At 41.8% G+C, this 23,127-nt stretch overlaps 1 protein-coding gene across 2 annotated transcripts in view; it reads left to right on the plus strand.

Moving 5' to 3' along the window:
• Positions 1-23,127, plus strand: part of GRIN2B (glutamate ionotropic receptor NMDA type subunit 2B) — a 450,932-nt gene that overhangs the window by 366,770 nt on the left and 61,035 nt on the right. For both annotated transcript variants that reach the window (XM_075286322.1, XM_075286323.1), the window contains one exon: positions 21,912-22,120. In XM_075286322.1, the coding sequence (XP_075142423.1) occupies positions 21,912-22,120 (209 nt within the window). The remainder of the gene's footprint in view (positions 1-21,911; positions 22,121-23,127) is intronic.

Below are 23,127 nucleotides of genomic sequence, written 5' to 3' on the forward strand. Positions count from 1 at the left end.
CTCCTGATCAGCCTGTCAAGTCTATTTCTGTCCCTGGTTGATATACTGCTTCCCCAGCAGGCCACACCGAAAAAGATGGCTGAGGCAACCACAGAGTTGAAGAAGGCCCTAAGAAGTGTCCCCTGGACTCCGAAGGCCCTCAGCCTCCTGAGCAGGTAGAGTCTGCTGTGGCCCTTTCTGTGCAGCGCCTCCAGGTGATCAGCCCAGTCTAGTTTATTATTGAGGAGCACGCCCAGGTACTTATAGGTCCTGACTATCTCAATACATGTTCCTTGGATCTCCACCGGGGTCGGAGCACCTCTCCGTTTACTAAAGTCCACCACCATCTCCTTGGTCTTCCCAGCATTAATCCTGAGCTGGTTCTGCTGGCACCATTCAACAAAATCCCGGTTTAAGTCTCTGTATTCCCTATCATCGCCATCAGTGATAAGGCCGACTATAGCAGAGTCATCGGAGTACTTCTGTAAGTAACAGCTGGATGAGTTGTGCCTGAAGTCAGCAGTGTACAGTGTGAAGAGGAATGGGGCAAGAACTGTACCTTGAGGTGCCCCCGTACTACAGATCACAGTGTCAGACACACAGTCCTGGGCTCTCACATACTGAGGGCGGTTTGTCAGGTAGTCTAGGATCCAGTTGGACAGGTGATGGTCCGCACCACCAAGGTTCAGCTTCTCCCTCAGTAGCCCTGGCTGAATGGTGTTGAACGCACTGGAGAAATCAAAGAACATTATTCTCACAGTGTTCCCGGGTTTCTCCAGGTGAGAGAGAGCTCTGTGAAGAAGGTGGATGATGGCGTCATCTACCCCAATGCCTGGCCGGTAGGCAAACTGGAGGGGGTCCAGAGCGGAGCTCACTAGGGGGCGTAGGTGTGTCTATGGAAACTGATGGCCATCAGTTTGAGTGCATTTTTTGTATCCAACTGTCACCCGTTTTTTTTTTTTTGTTTTTTTTTTGTTGTTTTTTTTTACTGTTCCATAGATTTCAAGCAAATCACACTATATAATAATCATAAAGGGTACACAGAATGGAACACACTCAGATCGGTTGTGTGCAGGAAACCTTAACCCATTTATGCCTAGAGTTCCATTATTAGAACTCAAAAAATTCAACCTCCAGCATAAATGGGTTAATCTCTACAGCACATTTAGTTGTTAGCTAGTGATCTCCAAGTTTAGTATAGGAGCAACCTTTGTTGTTAATTATATGTTCAGTTACAAAACTACTCAGCAACCATGAAAACCCATCATTCACTACATTATAGGAGAACAGTATACAGGGTGAACAGTATAAATCCTGATAAATATGATACAATGTACAACACAACCTAATTATGAAGATAAATAAATCCATCTGAGAACACTTCCTCTAGTTATATAGATGGTTCTATGGATGATAGAAAAATGCATGAAAAATGCATTCTCGTCTGGTGATTGAGAGAACATAGTGTGCTGTTTTTCTAAAGTAGGAGGGAAATACAGAAATGTGTCTGGTGGGTGGTAGAAAGCTGGCATGTCTCTCAACTCCACAACTCATCAATGCTCTCCTGAAAAAGCAGCCAAGGAGAGCAAAATTTACCACCAAATCTACAGAGAGGAGCCAACGAATTACATTATCAGTGAGGCTGAAACAGAAGCTGTGGAGACACATCACATCACTTAGCCTGTCCTGCCGATCACACCATCCGTGTTTGCGTAGCCCTGTATTAGCTTCAGGGGAGGGAAAAACAAACACAAATTATTTATTGTGCTTATATACAGAGGTGTAGCTTGAAGCTCTTTGGCCATGATTAAACAAATATATACAAGTTTTATAAAATGAAAATTTGCAAATAAGATGGCACCTCTGTGTTGGTTGTACTGTTGCGTCCCTATTTGACAGTGGGGCAGGTAATCCCCTGTTTTTGAAAACAATGAATTATGGTAATGTTGTGTATATTAATTCAGAGGTATTGTTAACACTTAACATTCCATCAGCTGATGGGTTTAGAGGATTCTGTCATGAGTTGAACAGCGATGCTTGCAGTAGTTCCTGTTTAGAGATGAGCGAACAGTGAAATATTAGATATTCGTTATTCATTTCGAATAGCCGCTCAATATGGGGAATATGGGGAAAAATGCTTTGTTTCAGGGGAATCCACAATTCGACTCAGGAGGGTCACCAAGTCCACTATGACACCTCAGAAAATGATGCCAACACCTCTGCAATGCAACTGGGACAGCAGGGGAAGCATGCCTGGGGTCATCTAACATGCCCAAGTCACAGTTTTACCCCAACATCACAGCCTATCAACTACACACTTTCCACACTCAAAAAAAAAAAAACACTATGAAAGTGGGAAAATACCTGGAAACCTTCTTTCCTCCCCAATTGGATGGACAGAAACCCAAATTTAAAGCTAAAGAAACATTACCAAACACCCCATTAAATCACGTTGCCCATGACAACCACACATGGAATAGGCAATGGGAAATCCAACAGTATCCACCTTTAACTGTCATTGTGGATGTGTGTGTGTGTGTGTGTGTGTGTGTGTGTGTGTGTGTGTGTGTGTGTGTGTGATGTGGTAAGACCTTCTAAAATTCACTTTTCTGGCCCTTAACGTGAGCCCTTCCAAATTAAGTTAGAGGCCCATAAGCTGAGCTACCAGCAGAGATTGAGGTCCTTTAGGTGACTTCAGCCTTGCACCAGCAGAGTTTTAGGCACTTTAACTTAGTTCAGCCTTGCACCAGCAGAGTTTTTTACCCTTTGGGTGAGTTGAGCCTTGCACCAGCAGAGTGTTAGCCCCTTTAAAATTGTTAGCCCCTAAAACGGTGGTTCCACAACCATCACTCTCATTGTGTGGGACTGATGCAGTGGATTGGACTGAGGACCTAGACATTGACCTTGATTTTGATTGTCAAATTGATAACATTTTGGCATCAAGTCCTGAGGGTAACTTTTATTTCGAGGACCGCAAAGGTGGAGAATTGGCTGAAACCACTACTACCGGTAATGGTTCTCTAATATCGAACCCTACATTACCTCTACACAGGTAATCAGCTGTTAATAGTCCAAACAAAATGCTCCAGTACTTTAGATGTAGATCAGGAACCACTTTCCCTTCCGACACCAGATTTAACCAAGCTTCACCATAATCATCCTGCTGAGGGAGCCACTAAAGGAAACCTTGCCTTCCAAGGCATGTTCTGGAGCTGCGACTGAGCCAAATCTAAACACAGAGTCCTTTGGAACGGAACAAAATTCACCAGCTGTGTTTTTAGCCCTTTGGGTGAGTTGAGCCTTGCACCAGCACGTGTCCTGTAACATCAGGACCTAAGTTCGGCGCAAAGTTGCACAAAGTTCCACTTGACCACCGACGCGTGGACAAGTGCATGCGGCCAGGGACGCTGCATCTCAATCACAGCACACTGCCTGAATGTAGTTGAGACTGGGACGGTGTTGCAAACTGTGACGGCCTACCTTGTCTCCCCGCCCAATATTCCTGGCACGAGTGCTGAAACCCCACCTTCCTCCTCCGCCGTTAAATCGACCCCTGCTACAAGCTGGAAACGCTGCAACACTGGCGTGGGGAGACGTCAGCAGGCCGTGCAGAAGCTCATCAGCTTGGGGGAAGACAGCACACTGCCTCTGAAGTGAGGGATGCCATCATTCATGATATGGCAATGTGGTTTTTGCTGCTGCATCTGGGCCCAGGCATTTTTTCGTGTGTGATAATGACCGGAACCTGGTAGCGGCTCTGGAGCTTGCCAGCCTCCAACACGGTCCATGCTTGGCCTACAATTTCAACTTATTGGTGCAACGGTCTTTAAAATCGTACCCTAATGTTCTCGAGCTACTGGTGAAAGTGCAGCGCTTGTGAGCCCACTTTGGCAAGTCTACAGTAGCTGCTGCTAGCCTCAATACACTCCAGCAACGCCTACATCTGCCTGAAGCATCGGCTGTTGTGCGAGGTAACCACATGCTGAAACCCTAGATACCATATGTTGAGCAGGGTGTGTGAGCAGCAGAGACCTTTGATAGAATTCCATCTCCGAAACCCAAGGGTTCCTCAAAGTCAGCTCCCTCAGTTTCTGCACCATGAGTGCCCATGGGTGGCAGACTTATGTGAAATCCTATTACATCCTTTCCACTGTACATTTAACAAACTCACTAGAACCTCTATGAAAGTGGATAAATAATTTGAAAATAGCCGGACCTATTTGCTCTGTATCCCTGTTTTGGGGGGGACACCGCTTGGAAAGCTTGGTTGTGCATATATAGCTGGACTGAATGCTCTGTATCCCTGTTAGGTATATGGGGGGACACAACCTGCAAAGCTGGGTTGAGCGTATATAGCTGGACCTACTTGCTCTGTATCCCTGTTAGGTGTTTGGGGAACACTGCCTGGAAAGCTGGGTTGAGCGTATATAGCCAGACGTATTTGCTCTGTATCCCTGTTTTGGGGGGATACCCTGTGGAAAGCTCAACTTCTCTCCCTGCAGTATATAGCTCTGAAAAGAGCTGTTGTTTTTCTTCCGTTTTTCCCTGCCTACTAGAAGCTAATACCTATCTAGCCCTCAGCAGATGTTTTTCTCTCCCTATCTCTTACTGCAAATGTGACGAAGATAGCGCTGACTATTATAAATGGGAAGTCACATGTTTTCAGCAGCCAATGTTTTTTTTCTTTTTTTTCAATGTCTCTGTTGTCGTAGTTCCTGTTCCACCTCCCCTGCACAGTTATTGGTGCAAAAAACGCACCAGGGAAGGTGGGAGGGGATACGAATTTTTACTGCATTTGCCGCGTGATATTCGATTGGAATCGAATACCTCAAACGGCGTCATATTCGAATACCTATTCGATCGAATGGCGTTCACTCATCTCTATTCCTGTTAAATGTACAGTATGGGAATTGTTCCCAGTTTGGTGTGTATCCGTATGCCAAAAAGAGTTAAGAGTTGTTTTTACTCAATTGTTTACGAGGTTAAAACAGTATGTGGGAAGATAAAGGAACATTTTAGGAACAATGCTGAACAAAAAGGTATGTGGTTGTATTGTGGGATCTGAATACATTTATTTATCGGGAACCTGCGACATGTACTTTGTTTTAGGAACTGGTACTGCGGGAAATTTGGATAGTGTGTCTATTGATAACAGCAAACATTGGGTCAGTAATGTTACTTCTCCATACAACTATGCCATGTATTAAACTATTTGTCTGGGGTTCCTTAGTGTGTATACACTTCACTTTTCAATGTGTAGAAGTTAAAAGGAGATACTGATTTTTATTTTTTGACTTATTATATTGTCGGAAGGATCATCATCTTAACAGTGATACTTGTCTACAAATAGTGTCTTTATTTCTGCTTTCATCTTCTTCAGTAAGTCACATTATCACAGTATGGCTTTGCAAACAGGAGGTCTCTCTGCTGCCTGCAGATACTCTTGAGAACTAGCATGTGACATCATCGTATTCCTGGCCCATAACCTGTTCACTGTAACCCCTCTCTCACATACTGCCACATACTGCCACCAGGCACCACCCCTCTCTGCCACATACTGCCACCTCTCTCACATACTGCCACAAACTGCTATCAGTTGCAGTTTGTGCAGCTTTCAGAACCTTTGGTGTCATCATCTTCACAGTGTAAGGTTCCGGTCGGTATATATAATTATGAGCTCTGCAGTGTTATCTAGAAACAGAAAATAGACATGGGCACAGGTTATAGGCATGATTGACAACATCAACAATAGAAGATTTCAATTGTGTGTCACCTTAACACTAATGGGTTGACTTATGTGAACCATATGATTTTAGTACAACTGAAATGGAGAAAAATTAAGTAAAAAACATTCAATTTAATAGAAGCTTTTATAGCTGGTTGCCACCCCGTGACGTACTAGTGCACCAAGGTTGGGTGCCTGTTACCGTAAACTGACGTAATAGGGCATCATAGAGATGGTGCCAGCTCCAGAGCCAAGCCAGTACTATCAGAAGAGAATGACAATTGTAGAACACAGTTGACATCCTGCTCTAATGGCTGTTAGTGGTGAAAAACAGTGTTTCACTCCCCAATAATGATGGTGGCATCTAAGGAGTCGCTTTGTGTTTGCCCCCTCATTGGCAATGCATTCTTATGGTGATGGGGCATACTGAAGATCTGCAGATCACGATTATAAATATTATAAGTATTATCATGACTTTCACTTAGCAAGGTATAACACATTGCAATACAGAAGTCTGTCTGTAATGTCTCAGTATGGGGTCAAGTACAAATGGTAAAAAAAAAAAATGCTGTAAAAGCATAACAAATCTAATTAGAAAAACAGCATGTAGCCCTTTTTGTAATATTTTATGTAACAGAAAAATAATAATACAAATTTTCATATATGGTATTGATACGTCCTTAGCAACCCATACTATAAAAATAGAAAATTATTTATCCCAGTTGATGAAAAAAATAATACAATTTCTTTTTTTTTGGTCATATTGTCTCCAAAAAAATATTAAAATTAATAAAAGTCACATATAATCCAAAATGGTAGTCATAGAAACAACAGTTAATCCTGCAAAGAACAAGTCCTCACACAGCAACAATGATGGAAAAGTTAAAAAAAAGTCATGGCTCTCAGTGATTTAAGGGAGCCTTCACACGATGTAACACTGCGCTCATTCTGATCGTAAAAACACGTTGAGAATGAGCGCGTAAAAAGCAGCTCCCATTGACTTGAATGAGAGCCGGCATACACGCGCTCCCCATTGAAATCAATGGGAGGCTTTTTTCCCTATGCTTTCAATGTATTACGCTCATAATACATTTCAGACACTTCAGAAGTCGCGGGCAGAGGCTAGTTTTATATATCCTACTTATATTATAAATGTCAAAGTTTGTATGTTTGTATGTTTGTTTGTTCCTCAATCACACAAAAACAGCTGAACTGATTTGGCTGAAATTCGGCACATAAGATAAGATAAGATAATCCTTTAATAGTCCCACATTAACATATAAGCTACTTTTTATCCCGATAAATGATGTCACTACATGAGTGTTAAGCATGAATTTACACACACACTACGTTTGAGGACCTTTGATGACATCACAGGCCCTTCAGCCTTACCATAGGATCATGCTATGTGGTGGGCGGAGCTAAACAGGGGGTAGTCGGACAGTGTGAAAGCATACACTGTATGTACTCTATATACCATTATATACTACTGTATACACTGTATGTACTCTATATACCATTATATACTACTGTATGTACTCTATATGCCACTATATGACACTCCACTGGTGCGCAGAGAACCGGCGGTTACCCGTACAGTGAAAATTTGGTCAGAGGAAAGTGTCGAGACTCTGAGAGACTGTTTTAATATAACAGTATGGGAAGTGTTTCAAGACGTATTTCCAGGTGACGTTAAGGGACTCACACAATGCATAATGGACTACATTAATTTCTGTGTGGATAGCACGGTACCAACTAGAAAGGTGAGGTGTTTCTCCAATAACAAACCATGGATCAACTCTGAGATTAAAACTCTTCTCAAGGAGAAAAAGAGAATCTTTAGATCTGGTAACAAAAATGACCTGGGGGAGGTGCAAAAACAGCTCAAACAACTGATCAGAGAGGGGAAAGCCATCTACAGGTGGAAGATGGAACCCAGTACAGGTGGTGGGTGACCAAAGGATACAGTCCGTGGTGACCTCCATGCGGGAGAACAAATCCCACCCCATGTATGGGACCTTGATGGCACTTGGCAGCACTGTAAGTGACCGTCTGCTTCACCCCAAGTGTGAGAAGGAGCGTTATCGCAGGTCCTTCCTTCCAACCGTATAATCTACATCAGTCCAAGCGAAGATCACTCCACACAGAAAACTAATGATTATGAAGTCTTCCTTCATTCTTCTTCTGTTCCTTAGCTGCTATGGACTCCTAGTATATCTTCTCTTCTCAGCATATGTGTGTCTACTTCTGTAATATATTACTGAGTATTATCCTGTATCTGTATTACTATGCTGCTGTAACATGCTGAAATTTCCCCACTGTGGGACTATTAAAGGGTTATCTTATCTTATATGCTACTGTATACACTGTATGTACTCTATATACCACAATATACTACTATATACACTATATGTACTCTATATACCACTATATACTGCTGTATACACTATATGTACTCTATATACCGCTATATACTACTGTGTATATACTCTATATACCACTATATACTGCTGTATACACTGTATGTACTCTATGTACAACTATACACTACTGTATACACTATATGTACTCTGTATACCAACCTGTAGACAAAGTCGCGGGCAGAAGCTAATATATATATATATATATATATATATATATATATATTACTGAGTAACACTAAATTAATTTTTCTTCTAAAGCTAGTCATCTTGCATCACTTTTCTGGGGGTATCCTGAGAGGCAGGACTGATCTATGTGTTCTCTGGTAGGACTGTGGGTATTATAATAAGGTAGCCTGGGCACTGCTTGCTTAGATGTGTATGTTTACTACACTAAAATACATCCCATCCTGGGCAAGCTCTTGAATTTACCATTTATATTGGATAATGAATAGTCATTCATGAACTTTATAAATGTTAATGATGGGGCACAGAAATAATTGAACTGAGTATTTTAAGACTCTGCTCACATCAGCATTGTCATATGATGGACACCTGCAGTACCTGAAAACTCTATTGACTTATAATGGGGTTCATAGAGCTCTATTGAGGTGTTCATCATTTTCCTGTTAAAAATTATGTAACCTCCAACACAGATATGAGCATAGGTTAAGACTTCTATAATGCATTTAGTTCTGGAACCTTTACATTTGTCTTATATAAATTCAGCAAAACTACATTAAACAATATATTAAATAATTGTAGTCATGTTAACTAGATATTAAAGACATTATACCAGAAACACATTCCCCGATCACTTATTCTCCTCAGAACTATCAAGCATGGGGGTCCCATGTCCGCCCTTTGAATGGAGGTATAGTCATGAACAGATATTGATGCATCATTCAGTCTTGGGATGACAGATTGGGATAGTCGTATACAGTGCTTGGCCAGTTCCAAGGACCTTTCACAGAACAGCAGCATGCATGTGCGAGTTCAGGCAAACAGAGACACTAGACTGTCATTCTTGTGATTAGTGATGGTCCAGTGGGACCCCCTCAGATCAGCCACTTTTCATCAATCCTGTGAATAAGTTTCAAGATGTGATTCCGGGAGAACACATGGTAATAGACAAATGGGTAAACTCTGACTTTGGACAGTACTATAAGTAATCTGGAATTCTGCTTGTAATTATTATACCTGTCTATCCCTATTTTTTGATGAAAATAACGTACTCCTACTAAGACTCATACAGCATGCATAATATACAATATATCTATAGCATCAATTTTGACATTATACACTTCTGATGTAGCTAGATGTTCAGCATTTTGACAATCCAGCTGGCTCTCGGCTTTTATTCACTAAATGCCCTTTCAGAGGCTGTAAATAATTCAGGAGATTACTGCTTAAAAGAGTAAAAATAACACCAGGAACATAGAAACACCATTTAGAGCCCTGCCAGCCGCCGCTTCCTTACCTGAGAGCAGATATTATTTTCCAATAGGCATGTTTATTCTGCCTACGTTCCTTTACTATCTTAAAGTGGTATTCACAAAAAGATGGAATTTGTAGGGTTAATGAGAACCTGTCATCTCTTCTGACATGCCAGTTTTAGTAAATAATTGGTTTCCCAATTAAACAACAATTCTGGATCATATTTTCCTATAACTCTGTTTTGTCCTCTATTGTTCTTTGTAGAAATTAATTTATTAACTATTTATTTATTTAGTCACTTGGGTGTTTCCTGTACAGACTGGCTTTGGCAGCTCCAGTGGCATAACTAAAGTCTTTTGGGCCCTGGTGCTAACTTTTGTCCGGTTCCCCTACGCCCCCCTACAGCGAATTCTTGCGAGTGATGGTTATGGCTGCTACAGTGGTATCTCAGATACTTCAAAGAGATACAGCTTTAGTACTGACAACTGCAGTTATCAAGAATACGGTGAGTGAGCAGCACAGTGTCCAGCTTTTATACAGTGCTGAGAGCTGTGTGGAGTGGGAAATAGCTAATATGCAGGGTTCATAGTAGTGTAAGAGAAGTAAGAGATCAGTGGGGATCTAAAACCCATGGGCCCTGCTGATCAACTGTTTGAAGGCGTTGTGGTGCTTTTGTGAGCGTTGTGACTCCTTCGCTATTTACTTAACACAGTATATTTTATAATCACCATGCAATGTTATTAAAACCTGTACTAATAGTGTATGTCTGCTATAAAACAGATGGAGTATGATGTGACTAGTGAAGGGGTCCGCACAGTATAATATGCTCCACAGTGGCTCTCACACAGAATAATATGCTTCACAGTGGTCCCCACACAGTACAAGATGCTCCACAGTGGCTCTCACACAGAATAATATGCTTCACAGTGGCCCCCACACAGTACAGTATGCTCCACAGTGGCTCTCTCATAGAATAATTTGCTCCACAGTGACCCTCACACAGAATTATATGCTCCACAGTGGATTCCACAAGTATTATAATATAGACGAAATGCCTGCAGGTTCTCTATAAGGTATGATTTAAAAAATGCTTTGAGAAAAAACGCAAATTCGGTTCTACGGTTCGGTTGTTTTTTCCTGCAGTTTTTTTCTCTACATTCTGCTACGTGGGGCATTAGCCTCAGGATGACAACCCTGACATACACTGAGAACTTACAGTGTAGTATCCTTGACTCAATACTTACTGCATATACTATACAGTGCAGTGAAACCTGTCAGCTATGATAGAGGAACTACTCACATACAGTCATAAAATGAAGTATTTCTATGGATGTTGTAAAAAGTTGCTAGTATGAACATGCACTTCCACACAACCTGGAACATGGATCTTTGTTGATTGAGTTACTAGATTAAATGCAACCATATAGTTTACCAATATATACGATTTATACGCCTATATATCTTTCACAGCCAGAATCAGGAAGTACCTGGTTAGATCAGTGTCCCTAATTTGGTTGTGTTCTGTTCAGCTTTTAGAGAACTTACTGCACATTATACAGATGGATTTTTATTTTTAGGACTATTATTAACCCCTTCCTGATATCTGCCGTTCTAGTACGGCAGATGCCTGGTATTTAACTATGGCGGCCGCTCGGAAACCAGGTATCCGCCATAGCCGCTGGGTGTCTACTGTTTTATACAGTAGACACCCATCGCTACTGCGTATGATTGGTGCCTGAGCCATCCGCACACATTAACCCTACCAGCTGTGATTGCTGTGATTGCTGGCACCCGGAATAATCTCATTGGCAGCGTCACATTGCCCATGACAGCGGGGAGCCTTGTGAAGGCTCCCCAGGCCTGTCATTCTATTTCTTCTATTGCAGGCTACACTAAGTAGCCTGCAATAGAAGAGCCGGTATTTTGCAATGCATTAGTATTGTAATGCATTGCATTAGTGATCAGACCCCCTGGGGTTCAAGAACCCAAGGGGGTCTAAAAAATTCAAAAAAAAGTTTAAAAAAAAAAATATTTTAAAAATTTAAAAATATTAAAAGTTCAATTCACCCCCCTTTTCCTAGAACACATATAAAACTACTTAAATACTGTGAAACACATACATATTAGGCATCCCTGTGTCCAAAAACGCCCGGTCTACAAATCTATGAAAATTTTTTTCCCGTGTGGTAAACGCTGTAGCGGGAAAAAAAGTCAAAAGTGCCAAACCGCCATTTTTGCACAGTTTTGCCTCTGATTAAAATTTTAATAAAAAGCGATCAAAGCATTAGCAATTCCCCAAAATGGTAAAACTGAAAAGTACACTTGGCCCGACAAAAAAAGACGCCCTATGCATTTTAGAAAATTTTTTTTTTTACACAGTTTTGGATTTTTGTTAAGGGGTTAAAAGTAAATAACATCATATAAATTTGAAATCCTCGGAATCGTATCGAAACATAGAATACAAGTGACATGTCATTTGGCTGCACAGTGAACACCGTAAATACGAAGCCCATAAGAAATTCACACAAATGCAAGTTTTCTTCAAATCCACCCCATTTTGATTTTTTTCCAGCTTCCCAGTACATTGTATAGAATAATTAATGATAACATCTTGAAGAAAAATTTGTCTCACAAACAGTAACACCTCATATGGGTCTGAGAGTGGAAAAATAAAAACTTATGGGGTTTGGAAGAAGGGGAGTCAAAAACGAAAATCAAAAAATGTCATCAGCGGGAAGGAGTTAAGATTAACATAGTGACTAACCTTTTACTTGCTAAATCTACTAGAGTTCCAATAATGCAGGTTCTAGAATACCAAAATTCCTTCAAATTTGGTAAGATTGGGGGACACCCCTTATACAGCAACAGTCTCAGTAAATATTAAAGAGCCTTAGGGGGATTTATTTAGAAATCTATGCCAATTTTCTGGGGTGGGTCGAGTAGATTCATAATAATTCACACCGTTCTGGTGTGAGCTATATCCGAATTTTAGGTTAGTTCCTGACTGTAGATATCCATTGCTCACAGATGTGTGTGTGATTTATTAAAAGGCTGAAGCCTCTTGATAATTCGCCTTTCATCTGTGGGGCCATTATTAAGAGTGGCATATGAAACAAATTTGCCCCAGTATATTTAATACACTGTGCAGGTTCATGACTAGCCTTACTCCTACCCATTTGTCTAGTTGAGGACCCAGCTACATACAGGCCTGCAGTTCCTGTGACAGAAGCTGTCATTCACATACTATCTCTATGGTTGTGACAATTCAGTGTAACACATGTAACGCTTCTTATGGTATATTGAATAACATCTCTTAAAATCTGTAATATTAGTTAAAGTATATGTGATCCCAGCTTTCCCCTCTCTAGCTCTTTTGTATGACGCTGCAGGCAGTTGTGTTTCTTAACGTCTTCTTAACTATCTTAAAGGGGTTGTCCAAGAGCGCTGTTCCATCCTGCTGCTCCCATATATTCTCCTGGTGGAAGTTCCCTCCGCACGTGACCTCTGAGGCCAATTGAAAGGGATGTGGAATGTCACAGCAGACAAGGACTTCCACCACATGAAAACATTGGCGCAGCAAGAAGGGACCATGCTGGGAGGCACCAGAACACTGGAGACATCTGAGTATGTGTTTTTGTGTATTTTTTTCACCTCCTCCAGCCTAATTTAAAAAAAAAAAAAAAGTTTTATCCTGGACAACCTTTTTAATGTTGCGCTGTTGCTCCATTGCTCATATAAATAGTTAGGCAACTGAGTGTTACATGATGGGATAATGTCTCAGCACTGTGTCTACTACTCTCCAGAGGTGCTGCCCACTGGCGTGACAATGGCAATCTCAGGGGTGCAACCGGGCATGGAGGGCCCCGGATGACCATGGTGGTTAGGGAAAGCCTGGTTCTCTGACTGGATATTGTTAATGGAAAGGGGCCTAGCATGTCACATGGGATTTCAAATAAATGCCAACCAAGGGGAGGGGACTAAAAATAAGAAATACTTATACTCACCTCTCCTTGGCTTCTGATAATCCTCAGCATCCTTTCTAGGGCTCTTCCAACCTGTGACTCAATGATCACATGGAGCGCATCGGCATAATGCCAGAAATTCTCTTGTGATTGATGGGGCTCAGACACAGGCCCCAGTGATGCCTGGGGTGAGTCACCTCAGTTGCAGCTAAAAGAGGACTATAGAAGATAGTGAGGAGAGCCAGAGTAAGAATTTCTAGGAGAGGTGAGGTAAGGTGAGTGTGTTTGTTATTTTTAGTTACTTCCCTTGGAATTTACTTTTTATACTCTATAATAATAGTGTACTGCTGCTATAAAACAGATGGTGTGTGATGTGAATTGTGCAGGGGCCTGTGAAGGAAACTGCCTTACCAAGCCGTTCGGCACACCTGGCGGTCACCCTTTTTCCTTACTTTCCACTGGAGTGTGTCCAGGTTTTATCCGAGATAATGAGGTTATCACAAGTATGCTTCACAGTGGCTCCCACACAGTGTTATATGCTCCACAGTGGCCCACACAGAGTATGCTATGATCCACAGTGGCCCCCATTCAGTATTATATGCTCCACAGTGGCGTCACACAGTATTATATGCTCCCAACAGCCCCCTCTGCTTCGGTGCTATTATTATACTCTGGGGTCCTCTAATAATAATCAGAGGCCCAAGGAAGGCGATTAAAAATAACAAACAATCATATTCACCTTGCTTCACCTCTTCTGGGCATCCTCGCTCCGTTTGGCTGTCTTTAGCATTTTCGACCCTCTTCAGACGTCACTGCTGAGACCTGTGATTGGTCCTCAATGGTCACGTGGGGCACACTGATGTCATTACCCCGCCATGCCCCTTGTGACCGCTGTAGCCTACTCACAGGCCGCAGAGTGACTTCAGTCACATGATGGAAGGACCCTGGAATGGATGCTGAGCCCAGAAAAAATTAATATAAGTATATTACTGTATTTTAAGTCATCTCCAGAACCAGGCTTTCCCTGACCGCTATCACAGTAGTTTGTGGTGCATCTCCAGCTGGCTGTGGGCCCTGTACCCTGCTGGGCCCAGTCACGGTCGCACACCCTGCATCCACCGTATAGCATTCGACCAATCAATGCTGGTTCTGCAAGACGAGTAAGGGCTGGTTCATGTGGGCAGTGTGCAGCAAGTACACGGAGCCCATTATATGCTATGAGGTCCGTGAGTTTAACTGTCCAGCGCTTGCAGTTATGCTGATATTTCGTTTGGGACTCCTTCCAGAAGGGAGGCAAGCGCTAATGTGAACTGGCCCATAGTCTATGGGGTCCGTGCGCTTTAACTGCACTTCGCTCCTCCTAAACACTCTCCTTCTGCTACTCGTGGACATGGTGACTCTCCTTTAGTTGAATAGTGGTTTCCCCTGAAACGGGCATTTTTTCCCATAGACTATAATGGGATTCGATATTCGATCGAGTAGTCATATATTGAGGTTCTACTTGAAACGAATATCGAATTTCAAATATTTCACTACTCGCTCATCTCTAGTGATGTCACTACATTGCGCCTACTGACCTCGCAGCAGAGACTAGAGACAAATGGGTAAAAAATATGCAAATCTATTCTCCAGGATGTAATTGGGAGAACAGTGCACTCTGTATGCCACCCTCTAGAGGGCAGCATCCTTAACATCATGCATGCACGTTAAGGATGCTGACCTCTAGAGGGTGGCATACAGAGTGCACTGTTCTCCCAATTACATCCTGGAGAATAGATTTGCATATTTTTTACCCAGAATCCCTAGTGGAGCAGGAATGACTTATAAGTCTCCGTACTGCCTATGTAGGCAAACACTCTCCCTGATGTGTACGATTATCCCCTGACCCTAGAGACAAATAGTGAAACAGGGAGCACATAGCTCCCTGTCTTACCATTCTTGTTTTCAACTCTTCTGCATCCACTAGACGGTATATGTGAAGGAGACAGTGGGACAGCACCCGGAATCCCGGATTGCCCTGCTGAATCTGTCTCAGTTGGAAGTTATGTGTTTGGTGGGATGGGTTACACCCTTGGTCCGCTGAAACCTGTAGATAATACCTGTGTATGCCAGGATGCACTGCAGCAACATATGTTTACAGTTCAGTCTGGTAGAAGTAGAGTAAGAATGTTTGGTGGAATGGGTTATACCCTTGGTTCTCTGAAACCTGAGGGTGATATCCGTGTATGCCATAATGAACTGCAACAGTTCTGTAGGCCAGAGTAGGACAAACACAGTACTAGATGGGTGTCACTAATACAGAGGCCATATAGTGAATATGGGATATATAAGGACAGGAGTTAAATCTAAAACCTAGTGCACAAGAAACAGTGTTATTTTTTGTTGTTGTTTTTTGTTTTTTTTTAAAGTAACCCTTATTTGTACACCTGCAGGGATTTTATTATTAGCTATGACTGTTATATTTCGTATAAATACTATTTTTTTAAACTATGGTCAATATAGCTTTCATGCATACACATATGGGAATACCAGAACACACATTTCCAATATTATTCTAAAGTTCTTATTTCCCTACCATAACTGCTGCCATAACCTCATACCCGTTTCATTTTGCCTCTCTTGCTTCTCCAGTCTGGCACAGACTCCTAACAAGCTGTTCCCTGTTAATTTTAATTGCTCCTCCTGGGACATTCTTCAAACAAGACTGTTATCAGAGCCATTAGAGAACCGTAACATCTGCAACAGGTTCTAATGCAGTGCGGAGTCTGCATAGAAGGGAATAGGATTAACTCGACAGTGACAGTGCATGGTTTACTAGAACAGACATATTTAGATAGCAGGTACTGTATCATAGACGTCAGAAATCAATCCAGTGTTATAATCTCTATTAGAGAAAAACTGTTATGTAATCTTCCTAATGAAGATGCTTATTATTTACGTGTTATTTTGCCCTATATTCAGGATTAACCCATATGATTCACTAATAAATAAGATTATAATGAGGTGAGCCTTTAACCAGTGGAGTGTTTTGCCCTTGGGGTGAGTAGAGCCTTTAAACAGCAGAAATTTAGTTTTTAGCCCTTGGAGTGGACTGACCCTTTAAACAGCAGTGTTTTTGACCCTTGGAGTGAACTGAGCCTTTAAACAGCAGTGTTTTTGGCCCTTGTTGTGAGTTGAGCCTTTAACCATCAGTGTTTTTGGCCCTTGGAGTGAACTGATCCTTTAAACAGCAGTGTTTCTGGCCCTTGGAGTGAACTGAGGCTTTAACCAGTAGTGTTTTTGGCCCTTACAGTGAACTGAGCCTTTAAACAGCAGTGTTTTTGGCCCTTGGGGTGAACTGATCCTTTAAACAGCAGTGTTTCTGGCCCTTGGAGTGAACTGAGGCTTTAACCAGTAGTGTTTTTGGCCCTTACAGTGAACTGAGCCTTTAAACAGCAGTGTTTTTGGCCCTTGGGGTGAGTTGAGCCTTTAAACAACAGTTTTTGGCCCTTGGGGTGAGTTGAGCCTTTAACCAGCAGTGTTTTTAGCCCTTGGAGTGGACTGAGCCTTTAAACAGCAGTGTTTTTGGTCCTTGGGTGAGTTTAGCCTTGGTGTGATGGTGGAGGGGGAGGAGTAGGACCTGAAGACCTGGAGTACACATATCCAACTTCATATTGGGATGCTTGACACTGGTGGACATGCAAATGATGGGTCAATCCAGTGGCAGTTAATTTTGATCAGCATCAGCCGGTCAGCACTGTCAGCTGACAGACAGCTGCGCTTATCTGTGATGATGCCACTGGCTGCGCTGAAGACTCTTTCTGATAGAACGCTAAAGGCAGGGCAGGACAGCACCTCCAAGGCGTAAAGCGCAAGATCCAGCCACAAGTCCAACTTTGACACCCAATAAGTGTAGGGTGCAGAGAAATCGGAGAGGACAGGGCTGTGGTCGGCCAAGTATTCCCACAACTTGCGCCTATACTTGTCCTTCCTGGTGACACTAGGCCCCTCAGTGGTGGTAGTTTGGCGAGGGGGTGCCATTAAGGTGTCCCACACTTGAAGAGTGTGCCCCTGGTGGGTATAGCCCGGATGGCAGTTGATGGCAGCCTCTTGGAGGAACTGTCCTCTCTGCCGCCAACGAGAAATGATGGAAACATTTCCATCATATTCTGCACAAGTTGCTTGTGGCAATCATGAATGCGATTGGCCCTCCCCTCTACCAGAATAAAAGATATGTTATTTTTATACTGGAGGTTTAGGATTGCAAAAATCCAGTATTGGTTGCTCTCCAGGATTTTGACAATGCGTTTGTCACTGGAAAAGCAGCCCAACATGAAGTCAGCCATGTGTGCCAGGGCGTTAGTTGGCATGACTTAACTGCCCCCACCGGTCGGGTCACAGTCACTTCCTCCTACCCTTCGCCCCATCCCACACCATGGAGGAATGTGACCTTTTTTGGTGCTGCACTTGCCTCCAGATCTACGCTGCTTTGCCTGCTAGACATCACCCTTGCCCAGGTCGGGTCGGTGGCCTCGTCGTCCACCACCTCCTCTTCCAATTCCTCAATCTGCTCCTCCTCCTGCACACCACACATGACAACAACCTGCCCTGATGGCAACTGTGTCTCGTCATCATCACTGATGACGGGTTGCGGGGTCACAACCACAAAATCGCCAGGAGATGGCGGATGCTCCAGTGTTTGGGCATCAGGACTTACAAAGTCACCTGGTATTCGTGAAGTGGTGGGACAGAGTGAGGGACAGTTAAAGGACCCAAAAACAGCTCCTGGGAGGGGGCAAATGTGGGATGACTCTCTTGGGAAGATTGGGCATGTTGGGAGGAAGGAGGGGCAGACTCTTGGCTAGGAAAACAACTAGAGGTAGTGGCTGACTGGCTGCTGGAAAAGTTTACGCGTTTACCGCGTGGTATTCGATCAGAATCGAACACGTTGAATACCGTAATATTCGATCGAATACCTACTCGATCGAACGGTATTCGCTCGTCTCTAATTATAATCTTATCACAAGTTCCCTATGCTAAGATATGAAGTCCACGGTTTAATGGCCTGTTCCTTTTTGATAACACTTTCTGAGCAGACACACTGGGGAAAATATACTACCACTGTCTAAAAGTAGGGCAATATGAACTTAGACTAGAGTAATGGTGCCCAATCTTTTGTACCCTGAGGGCTATATTTGGCATGAAGAGTTGGTTGCAAATCACATTCAATGCAAACAACATGTATGTGTTTTATACTAATTAATAGGAGCCGGATACATTACTTTCTAGATATGAGTCAATTTCCTCAGCAACTATCTACTGGCATGCAGCATGGTCTCTTAATGCCAAATATCAGATTGCATGGTGAATATAATGCTAGTCCTGAAAATGGCTGCTGATGGATGGGCATGAGATGCAACCCAGCCATCAGCACCACACATCGACAAGCCAATGTCTCTGCTAATTTCCTGCAAATTCAGGAGTTGGGCAAGTGCAAGCAATAATAATATACCTAGTTTTACTGAACTTCTAGACTTTCAGGAAAGTAGTGTGGGTGTAGTACATTTCAGTGGGAAGTGCTGATGTTTAGGTTGAATCACATTGCCCTCCATCAGCAGTCATTTTTCTATCCTTACATCTCCCACAAGACATAAAAATCTGTGAAAATTCTGAGCCCCTGCAGACAGGTTCAGACCACATAACATGGTCTTGGGTGCCACATAAGCTACATGTTGGGGTTCCCTGGAATAAACAGTCCATTTAGAAGTGTCTAATGCTGAATGATAAATCTAGTCTCTTTATCTCTTTGTCTAAAGTTTCAACTAAAATTTTAGCATTTTTTGACATACAGTGCAGCACCATAGAGAACTCCTCTTACCGATAAGACACACTACCTTCTCGCCAGAACTCCGACACATTTTCATTAGTAAATCTGCACCACTCTGTTTTAATAGTATAAAAATGCCCTCTCACAGACAAAAGGCTAAAAGTAATGAAACCATAATGAACCATGATGAACATTCATCAAGTGAAATTTAACCCACTATTGTTTAAGCCATCTGACAGACTGTCATCTCAAAAGATATTGGCTGGGTTAGAAATTTTTACCCAACTGTTGGGAAAGCTCAAGGAAAGGTCTCTTGTCCTTGAATGATCTTTTCTTAAAAGAAAATTCATTAAAAGATTATATATTTTACAGGCAGGATAGCTCTTTTCTAGAGTTTGTATATATGTGTGCCTTCCTGTCTACAGGCAGTTCTTCTTCTCTCCTATTCTCTCTATCATATACTGTCTCTGCAGCCCTGCGTTGTCTAATATAATCCCTCAGTCAGCCCGGGAACTGTAAACTCTAATAAGATCTATCAGCCAGAATTACCTAATTGATTATGTAGTTTTTCAGTGAGTGCAGAGTTTTTGAACAATTCGAGAAATAATAATGCAATGGCCAGTTGTAGGGGAAGTGACATCTGATATGGAGAAAGAAGCAATTTCCTTTAACAAAATATAACGCAAGTCTACCTTTGCATACATTAATCAATCTATGTATGGAATAGAATTATAAACAGTACACATTAAACTTTCAGGCTTGTATATCAGAACACTAAATAAATTTTAATATGTTACATAATATGTTAATACGTGATAATATAGAGATGGTTTGTGTTTACTGATACTGTACACATAACTGTAAGTCAGTCTGACATTTATAAACTATCTTAAGAATAGATGACCAATATTAAAGACCCAGGAAATCCATTTAAGACCGGGCCCCACATAGCATAATCCCATCCAATCTCATCCACACATTGCAGAAAAATATGCGCAGCAGAAATGCTGCAATTTCCAAAACACAGCATGTCAATTATACCTACTGAAACACCAGCAGTTTTCCTATAGGTATAATTGAAGCAGAAAATCCACAGAGGAAAAAATTGTGGACACTCTGTGAAAAGCGCTGGGGAAAAAAACAACAATGAGTTCCCGCCGCATTTTTCCCTGTAAGATTTTTCGCTGCGGCCCGCCATGTGGGGTCTTAGCCTTAATGTGGACATGAACAGGGAAGATAAGCCTTGGTACGATGTGCTCTTGTGAAGCGATGTAGGCATGTAACTGCTTTAGGGTGCCGTCACACAGAGTAACGCTCTGCGCATTTTGTTACATTTTACATGTGTAAAAATACACTTGTAAAATGTAGTAAGCCATTGAGTTCAATGTTTTTTTATGTATAACGCGCGTCTTTTTGCGCGCGCAAAAAGATGCACGTTAAAAAAAAGACATTGAACTCAATGGCTTACTACATTTTACACATGTATTTTTACACGTGTAAAATGGACAAAAAGCACGGAGCGTATTGGTTGGCAAGGGGGTCCAGCACTGAGCTTTTCTTTCACCACTTTGATTAACTGCATTTTTCTTCCGCCACCTCTGCAGCCCAGTGTAAAGTATATATAGCACCATTTTAAAAGCTTCAAATGGCATGACTGCATAGAGAATATGAATATGCTAATAGGGCATATGGACAGGGTTTGAGAGGGCTAAGATATTAGTGGCTTGTAGTCCTGATGAACAGAGGTCAGGTTTACTCTTTTCAGTATGTGCTCCCTTTAAAACATAAGCAATATACTGTATTTGGAGTGATAACTACTTTTACATGAAGGCGCCTGTAATGTTGTGAGCTGCATTATTTTTACATGAGATTTTAATTTAAGCCACTCTACTGCTTAATTAATGATCCGACCTGCGCTCCGCTGATCTTCATGGATCTGCTTTACTGTCAGAACATGAATTTTGGTGCTTAAAAAATGAAAAATCCAGCATGCCATCAGATTTTACAACATTTTCACAACAGAGGTCATCACTTGGACAGGTTTGACTTTTATGATATTCTTTAAGAATCCACAGGGAGGTTTTATGAACCCCAGCAGACTGAGGGGGTGTTCACACTAGTGTCTGCTGTCTGCCCGCCGGGTTTTGGTCCTAATCCCCGGAGAAACTGCGCAGGAGACGGTTTTCCGGCAGTCAGTTTTAAAACCCATTCAAAAGCAAACTTCCATGTCCGTATGCAGCCTCTCCGCGATGAATCCATTTTTTTTGCACCTACACAAGCTAGACTTTGTGTGCAAAAGAACCCGGTTTTATCACGGAGAGGCTGCATACGGACACCAGCACTTTGCTTTAAAAACCCATTCAAATGAATGGGTTTTAAATTGACCGCTGGCAAGCCGCCACCTATGCAGTTTCTCCGGGGAATAGGATGGAGACCCCTGGGTAGACGGCAGATATAGTGTAAACTCCCCATCAGTCTATGCACATACTACAGTTTTGTTGCCTATTTTGATGTGTTATAATTATCAAGTGTTTTATCAATGCATGTGTCAATCATCTCTTATCTCTTCATGCTTTTTTCAGGTTGGCAAATACAAGGACCGGAGTCTACAAATGAAGTATTATGTGTGGCCAGTGTTTGAACTGTATCCAAACTCAGAAGAACACAAAGATGAGCACCTGAGCATTGTTACATTGGAAGAAGCTCCTTTTGTCATTGTAGAAGATGTCGATCCATTGAGTGGCACTTGCATGAGGAATACTGTTCCCTGTAGGAAACAGATACGCATTGAGTATGTAGGAAATGTTTTTTGTTCTATGTTCAACACTTTGAATTGGGGATGACTGTGCTATTATTTAGATGTTATACAGATGCTACGGTATGTTCTAAAACTTAACTTTCATAGTTTCTTTTGATTTTCTTAATAAAAAAGGTAGAATACCGTACATCCATGTAATATTCACGTAGCTAAGAAAATATATTGAATGGCTCCACTTTCCACTTGGAGCAGTGTCAGTCATTCAGAAGAATTAACAGGGAAAACATGATATTCTTTCCAGCAGATCTGACTATAAAAGTAGGTTCACACTATTGTTATTTAATGTCCATTGCTCTCATCCTTCATAGGATAAGAACAACAGATATTAAATGACAGATGCAGACAAAGCCCCGCCATCTTCTATCCGTCTGCATTCACCCCCATGTAAAAAATATGATAGAAGTTTTCTTCCGTCATGTTCGCTACGTTTCCAAAAAAGAAAATGTTGTGCATATAGGACTTTCTTACATTACAAAATGAACCAAACATGACAGAAGAAAACTTTCTGGCACTTTTTTTTTTTTTTTTTTTTATATTATAGTCAATGAGAATGGATATCAACACAGTGGGCTCCATCTGCATCTTCAACACTGCTTCTTCAACATACTGATTCTCTAAAGTAAAATTAAAAGTGTTCTCCAAGACTTAAAGGGGAATTGCTATGAACATCGCCATATTTAAATTAGTAGACAAAGGTTTAACATTTCTGCAAATATAATTAAAAATTTTTCCTGAGTTATAAAGATTTTGTCTTAACATCTTAGTGGTAACAGTCTTTTGTCTTGACAATGGATATGATCTTGAATACAACTTTCTATGGTCTAGTACTTGTCAGAAACCACACCATGATTTCCTTATCCTAGCCAGGTTATTTGGGAGGGACACTACATATGGGAATAGATAAACCAACACCATACTTCAAGAACTACTTTTCTCTCCTCATGATTCATGCAGACACAGCACGGAAAACACATGGACCC

This window comes from Leptodactylus fuscus, chromosome 9, assembly GCF_031893055.1.
Source record: "Leptodactylus fuscus isolate aLepFus1 chromosome 9, aLepFus1.hap2, whole genome shotgun sequence".
Taxonomy (NCBI): Eukaryota; Metazoa; Chordata; class Amphibia; order Anura; family Leptodactylidae; genus Leptodactylus; species Leptodactylus fuscus.